General features: G+C 34.8%; 1 protein-coding gene across 1 annotated transcript; it reads right to left on the reverse strand.

The window, feature by feature from the left end:
* Window positions 1-3,749: 3,749 nt before the first annotated feature.
* On the reverse strand, window positions 3,750-6,683 carry LOC132651067 (zinc finger protein 120-like). Its single transcript, XM_060376373.1, has 3 exons — window positions 6,339-6,683; window positions 6,086-6,146; window positions 3,750-4,837 (listed from the first exon to the last, which is right to left on the reverse strand). Exons 1-3 carry the CDS (start codon window positions 6,370-6,372, stop codon window positions 4,234-4,236), a joined length of 699 nt encoding a protein of 232 aa, XP_060232356.1. The 5' UTR covers window positions 6,373-6,683; the 3' UTR covers window positions 3,750-4,233.
* Between the last annotated feature and the right edge of the window lie 1,500 nt (window positions 6,684-8,183).

The following is an 8,183-nucleotide window of genomic DNA, read 5'->3' on the forward strand; positions in this document are numbered from 1 at the left end:
CTTTGATCACCTCTGCCTGTGGAGGGAACAGCCTTACCAGTCCACAGAGGAAGACAATGAAGACAGTCCAGATGAGACCTGATAAACTAGGTTCAGATGGAAGGAGAGAAGTACCTCCCCTATCAGTGGACTGGGGGAGGAACATAGGAGAAGAGAGAGAGAGGGTAAGATTGGGAGGGGATGAAGAGGGATCTATAGCAGGGATACAAAGTGAATAAACTGTAATCAATAAAAATAATGTAAAAATGCTGGAGTGTGTTTGTGTGTACATACATAAGTTATGGTGTATACATGCTACTAAGAGTACAGCTTATTGCTATTTATTATCTACATCCCATATATAAGTTCTTCACATGGAACACAAAGAGTCTTTTGGCCAGTGACTACACTGGCCCTTATTTAGCGTGAAAATATATTTACATATCTGCTAGTGTGTGAATTTGCATACACAGTAGCTCAACTATAAAAACTTTAGAAAAATCTCTAACAGTGATATGGACTACTCAGGGATTGAGCACAAATCATCACGCTTAGCAATAACTAAATTTACCCACTGAGACAATTCTCTGACCTTCACTTGCAGTTTTGAGAAATTCTTAAGAATAAGTCTTTACTCCTAAGAAAGAACTAACACATTCCAAAACAAGACAGGAGTGTATAATTTTCATTTGCAAGTAGCATTTATTAATCAAATAATTTCAGTTTCTTCCATCCTCAGATGACAATATATTCATAATCAGAATAGAAGACAATACTGTACTGATGTAATTTTTCAAGTAAGTTTTATGAGTCTCAATGAGCTTAGTGGGGAATGTTTGTGGTATGCAAAAGAGACAACATACCTTGAAGATCATAGAACCATGACGAAAATAGATCCCACACTCCTCATATATTTGTCATAGCCTAAGAATGAATAGTCCATCACACACATAACATGTCTTTTTGAAATAAATCTTGTTGCTGTTACATTAACTATCACTTCCAGATAAATCTCTATAAAGGCAATACTTCAAGATGATGTGCTGTATAGTAAATATGGGAACATGTAGAAGCATGAAACTTCAAACAATATATACACACCTGCGTACACACATACTATAAAGCATCAATTAATTATTGATATCCAAGAAAGGCTTAAAAACAAACATCTTAAATTAATTTGTGAAAACATAAAAAAGTACAAGTTCTCATAGACCCTTCCTTGAAAACTATGATCTCACACTGCCTGATATAAATAAACAATGGACCACATAGAAGATGGGGATTCCATTCTATACATTGCAGCAGAAAAATAACTATCGCGAAGTGGAAATGCATTAGAAGATGAACAGCTGCCACAGAGGAAATATCAGAACAACCTAATAAACTTCTGTGAATGGATTTGCTACACACACAGCAAATTCAATAGCTACTCCAATGTTTCAAAATTCAGACCACAACCACAATTGGTGATCTCCTCCATTATAATGAAGTGAACATGGTAAATAATTACTTCCTCTGAGGCTCTTTTAAAAACAGATTCAAAATAGTTTCTATTCTTGGAAATGAATACATTTTTATGTCCAAAGTAATAACGCTTTTGCATAAATAAGATTGCTCTTTTCTATGAATTCTTTTCTACTTCCTGACATAAAGGTGATATATTAAGATTTAAGATATTTACAGTACTAGATACATGGCTTTGCAGTTAAGACAAGTTCATTCCCAGGACCTAGTTCAGGTTTTGGACAACTTTCTATAATTCCTGGTATGAGAAAATCAGTGGGTCTAGTCTACATGGAAACTAGAATGGACAGGCACATAAACACACAAAGAAAAACTATTATCACATAAGGGAAATTAAAACAAATTCTTAAGTATATGTTTACTCGTGAATGTTTTACTTCTATAAGCATTCATTACTGAATTCAGGTGTTGGGGCAACTACAGGCTTATCTACAAATGTCTTCATCATGAATTCCTTCATGTAAGAGAAATCAAACATGTAAGTTTGAAATCAGAGAAATGAATCATTTTCAGTTGGTGGTATCATTTGGGAATGTTTAAAAAATGTATCCCTGCTGGAGAAAGTAGGTTAATTGGGGTGGGCTTCATATTTTTCAGCTGCATACCTTCTGTAGTTCCCACTTGCTGCTTCATGCTGCAGGTGGTGGTTGTGAGCTCCAATCTTCCTACTTTAGCTGCCATGTAGGACACTTGTGTTACCAAATTTATAGTGATCCCATATCCTCTCAGGTCATAAGGCAAAGTAAACACATTTGCAAGTTGCCTTAGACATTGTGTTTAGTCACAGAAAATGCACTAATACCCACATATAAATTTTATTACTGGGTGATTTATTTCATGGAATTGAACTGAATTGTCAAATGGATTATCTTATTGTTTCAATCCATATGCCTTTGGTCCATGAGATTTCAATTGGAAACAAAATAAGGATGGATGTCACAAACACATGCATACATCTTTGACAGTTGTTAGAATTTTACTCCAAAATAATCTAGTGTAATTGAATGCAAGCTGGTGGGTCAAAGATCTTAACAATTTTTTTATTCTAATAGATGTTCTTCCGAATGCGTTCTTTTAGGTTCTCAAAGACTACTGTGATATACAAAGGCTTTAAGATGTAGCCCACACAGTAAAGCTTTTACTCTTATAGAATGGTAGCATGAAGCAGAAAACCTTACCATACTGACTACATTCATGGGGTTTCCCTGCAGCATGACTTTTTCTCATGATTTCAAAGAAAACCCTATGAAAAGGATTTACCACATTGCTTATTGAGAGGGTTTCACTGTAGTGTGTGTTCTTTTATGTATTTGGAGACAACTGTATTAAGAAAAGGATTTATCACATGAAGACATGTGTAAGGTTTCTCTATACTATCTGACCATTTGTATACTTGAAGATGACTTTGATATGCAATACATGTAAAAGCAAATTGTATGTGGGAACATGCAAAAGCAATTTGTCCTAAATATTTCCTTTTAGTTACCAGCCTTCAATGATTTATAAGGTGAACATTAGTTTAAGTTCATAGTCCCTAGGAAAGCTGTAAACTTCCCAATAGCTGACCGGATTTAATTACTTAACTTTTGATGCCTAAAACATGACTGTTCCATACCATGATTTCTGGTCTCCTTACATAATGACTGACCCAAAACACAGATTCTCTTTCCTAAAACATAATAAATTTTCCTAACCACAAAAGAACAAATGGATATGATTGTTTTCATTGTAAAACCTACATTTTGCATCAGGTAACTTCCTCAATGACGTAAACAAATCCCATATCCCTAAACCATGACTGATGGAAATAATTCAGTTGCAAAACAGTAAAGATGTTCATGGTTTTCAAGCTCAGAACCTCTGTAACTTTCTGGCTCATTGGATGGGTAGGCATCACAGTTCAACATTATGTGGTCCCTAATCAAACAGAATGACAATATTTTTTTTTCATCTGTATTGACCTCTTTGAGTTGTATTAGATTCAGTGGACAGAAGAACACAAAAGCCTTACAATATTGATTATATTCAGATTTTCTCTCCATTGTGAAACTTTAATGATGAAACTGTATGATGATGTAAAATATAGATATGTGCAAAGATCTTCCATTTTAACACATTCATAAAATTTCTCACTGTATGAATTCTTTCATGATGATGAAGATAATACAAATGTGGAATAGCTTCACCATGTAAATACACTCATAGTCTTTCTTTCTGATATGAATTCTTTCATGACGTTGAAGATGATTGTGAACAGCACGTTTTTATTAGGAGATGACAGTTATGTGAAAAGGCTTTACCACAAAGGAAACATTAATAAGTTTTCTCTCAAGTGTGAGCTCTTTTATGTATTAGGAGATGACTGTTACATACAAAGGCTTTCACACATTGATTACATCCATAAGAGTTCTCTCCAGTGTGAGTTCTTTTGTTTGTATTAGGAGACTACTGTTACATGCAAAGGCTTTACCACCTTAGTTACATTCATAAGATTTCTCTCTAGTATGTGTTCTTCATGTCATAGGAGAATACTATTATGTCAAAATGCTTTGTCACATTGGTTACATTCATAAAGTTTCTATCCAGTGTGCTTCTTCTATGTACATAGAGATTATTAAGGCATGCAAACTTTTGAACACATTGTTTATATTTACAGGGTTTCACTCCAATAAGTGTTCTTCTTCAAGATAAGTCTTACATGAAAAGACTTCATGACATTAGCTATATTCATAAGAATTTTCTGCAACATAGATTTTTATGCCTTCGGAGAACATTGTTATCTGCAAAGGCTTTACCACATTGGTTACATTCAAAAGGTTTCTCTCCAGTGTGAGCTCTTTTATGAACAATGAGATTAATGTTCTGTGCAAAGGCTTTACCACATTGGTTACATTCATAAGGTTTTTCTCCAGTGTGAGTCCTTTTATGTCGCAGGAGCTTATTTTTAAATGCAAAGGCTTCACCACATTGGTTACATTCATAAGGTTTCTCTCCAGTGTGCGTTCTTTTGTGTATTAGACTACTGTTACGTGCAAAGGCTTTACCGCATTGGTTACATTCAGTGTGAGTTCCTCCTTTATGTCTTAGGAGACTACTGTTAGATGCATAGGTTTTACCAAATCGGTTACATTCATGAGGTTTCTCTCCTATATGTATACTTTTATGTCTTAGGATATGACTTTTATGTGCAAAGGCATTACCATATTGGCAACATTCATAGTGATCCACACCAGTATGCATACTTTTACATGTGTGGGGACTATTGTGATGTGCAAAGACTTCATCTTGAGTATCTTCAGGGAGTTTGTCTGCACAATGATTGTTTTCATACCTGCAAATATAATTGGCACATATGACATCTTTTCCACATTCATTACACTAATGGATGTTTTTGCCACATGACTTAATTTTGCAGTTTGAATTAAAGGTAAAGAAGAATTACAGTTTGAGTTTTCATCATTATTTTTATATTCACGGTGTTCTCCTCTACTGGTTGTTTTGCTGAGCCAGCAATCAGCTAAGTACTGATGAAATCATAGTATTGTTAGTTCTATAGCTGATCACCTGTCATATATTTTGTAAACATTTGTCCTTCCTTCCTTATCTATTGGAAATAATAACGAGCTAACAAGTGATAGCAGGGCGCAAAATGGAGGACAGAACTTTTGAGTGAGAGAGGGTTGCTGCAAAGGAGAAAGCAAATGACACACCATTCACCAGCATGACAATGAGGTTAACAGATGGACATGACCATGAACAAAGAAGTAGAGCTGGCCATGCATACAGACACTGTGCTAGGTTTGTTTTAGGGAAACAAAGAGTTCAGAATCTGCCCAGTAAATTGCCTAAGCTTTAAAATATCAAAAAGCCTCTGCATCATTATTTGTACTGCTGGAAGCTCTAAGTATCCCATATAAACATAATAGGTATCAATTTTTAAACATCTACTCAAAATGTGGACTACTAAACCTTTTAGTTTTTCTGGGTGGTACATTGTTTCTTTCAATATACACATATTAAAATGACTTGTACTCATTGTGATATATGATATAACTATTAAAAGAATAATAATAAAGACATGGTTCCATGATGCATTCACACATTTGATTTTTGTTCATCACAGACATGTGCTATAGGGATTATGATTTTTCCACAACAGCATTCTTGACTCTAAAAAAAAAACTGCCCTTCTCACAAAACTTAGCAACATTACTACAATTATATGAGTAAACCCATGTTTGGATATACTTTCATCACCTATTTACTGTGAATACATTTGGCAATACCTGAGCTGTAGGAGACTAAACAAATTCCAGTTTTACCTCATAGCGCTAATGAGGAAATAATTTATATATTGATCTTGCATAAGTATGATTTCCTTGCACTTGTTCTTAGAGGAGTGCCCTGTAAACATACATCAAATACCTAACATGGAGGTATGTGGTTTAGTAACATGATAGTCATCATCAATAAATACACTTAAAGGAGTTCATTTACACTGTCCCTTCTCTTTCAAAATTTCAGAACATATTAAAATTTTCTCAGAACCATATTCATATCAGATTACAATGAAAATTACCTTGTGTGTCTTTTAGGACTTTGACAATGCTCTTCTATATTATGACTTTCCCAATTGTAGCCTAAAATACAGTAACAGAAAATGTATGATTTATTATTGGAAATAAGACAAAATTTAAGTCGTGCTCTATGGTCAATCAAAGAACCATTCACCTCATTCTTCCTCATCCTCAAGAGAAATTGTAGAAGCACTTCCATAATGAATAAAGTGTTTTCCCCATATTTTAAGAAGTAAAGAAAATTCACTGTCCTACCTATAGCAGTGAGGTTCCTGTAGGTCTCCAGCATTACATCTTTGTAGAGATTCCTCTGGGAAGGATCCAGCAAAGCCCACTCCTCTCCAGTGAAGTTCACATGCACATCATTGTAGGTCAATATACTCTAAAATATCCACACACATGTACAACAGAAAGCATGATACTTAGAATACTGGCGATGTATCCTTCATTTACAATATTTTCAATTTATTCTGATGGTTCTTCTACTTATTTTCTGACACACAAGTTGTAATGTAATCACCAAATCTTTTTAGAAGTAAACTTAATAGTGAGGTTCACCTCTCTAATTTCTGCATCCTTTTAGTAGGATATAGCCTTGCAAGAGAAATGTCAATTAATAGGTAAAGAGAGAGAGAAAGAGAGAGAGAGAGAGAGAGAGAGAGAGAGAGAGAGAAAGAGAGAGAGAAAACAGATCAACAGTACTGAGCCCACATGAGAGAAATAGTATAAACGATTCCTGACTCTTATAAGAATGGGCAGGCTGGCTGTATTATCTGATGAATTTAATTCCAAAAATCACCCAAGAAACTGTGGCTGGTGTATTTCACAGAGCTGGATGGTAGACAGCTCTTTGCAATAAGTTCCAGGACACTCAGGGGAACATAATACGATTCTGAATAATATACAAAAATTAATTAAACAAACAAGATAAAAAACTTAAAGATCTTTCTCAAGTTTCTACAAAGAGTTATATATTCATTTGAGTTCTGCATAAATATCTAGAAACCTGAAGTGCCTCATTTTAAACTGTAATATTAATGTGATCATTTTTAAAATGAAATGTATGTTTGAACAATTACAAAAGGATAGTGAAAACTTTAGCAATTTAATAGGCAACATGGGGGATGAAGGTATGACTCAGTGGTTAAGAACACTGTCTGTTCTTCCAGAAGACCTGGGTTAAATTCTCAGCACCCACATGACAGCTAATAGCTGTCTGTAACACAATATATTCAATTAAATACTCACAAAACAAATCTAAGCACACATCAAAGATATGCATGATGAACAAATTGGCTTTATCTCAGGGATACAGGGATGGTTCAACATATGAAAACCCATCAATGTAATCAACCATATAAACAAACTGAAAGACCAAGATCACATGATCATCTCATTAGATGAGAAAAAGCCTTTGACAAAATCCAACATTCCTTCATGTTAAAAGACTTGGGAAGATCAGGCATACAGGAGTCAGGCACATACTTAGCATAAAGAAGCAGGAAAAAGCAAGCTGATAGCCAACATCAAATCATTTGGAGAGAAACTTAAAGAAATTCCATTCATATGAGGTACAGGACAAGGATGCCTCCCCTCTCCATATCTCTTCAATGTACTCCTTAAGTCCTAGCTAAAGCAATAAGACAACTGAAGATTATCAAGGAGATACGAATTGGAAAGGAAGAATTCAAAGAATCACTATTCATAGATGATTTAGTAGTATACCTAGGTGACCCAAGAAATTTTACCAGATAATTCCTACAGTTGATATACAATTTCCAGAAAATGGCTGGGAACACAACTAACTAAAAATTTCATTAGTCCTTCTGTATACAAATTAAAAATTAGCTGAGAATGAAATTTGGAAAAAATACCCTGAACAGTAGCTACAAACAACATGAAGTGAAAGACCTCTATGACTAGAGGTTGCCAGAATGTGTCACTCAGAATAGAAAACAGAACAAACAACAGGAGTGGATGAAGAGAGGGAACTGGGCAGAAGGTGGAATGTGGAGGGAAACAAATATGGGTATCAGATGTGGGGAGAATTGTAGTAGGAGGAGAGAAGGCTGAGAACAAGAAGGGAAACTGAGGTGGTTT

Source organism: Meriones unguiculatus, assembly GCF_030254825.1.
Source record: "Meriones unguiculatus strain TT.TT164.6M chromosome 13 unlocalized genomic scaffold, Bangor_MerUng_6.1 Chr13_unordered_Scaffold_39, whole genome shotgun sequence".
NCBI lineage: Eukaryota > Metazoa > Chordata > Mammalia > Rodentia > Muridae > Meriones > Meriones unguiculatus.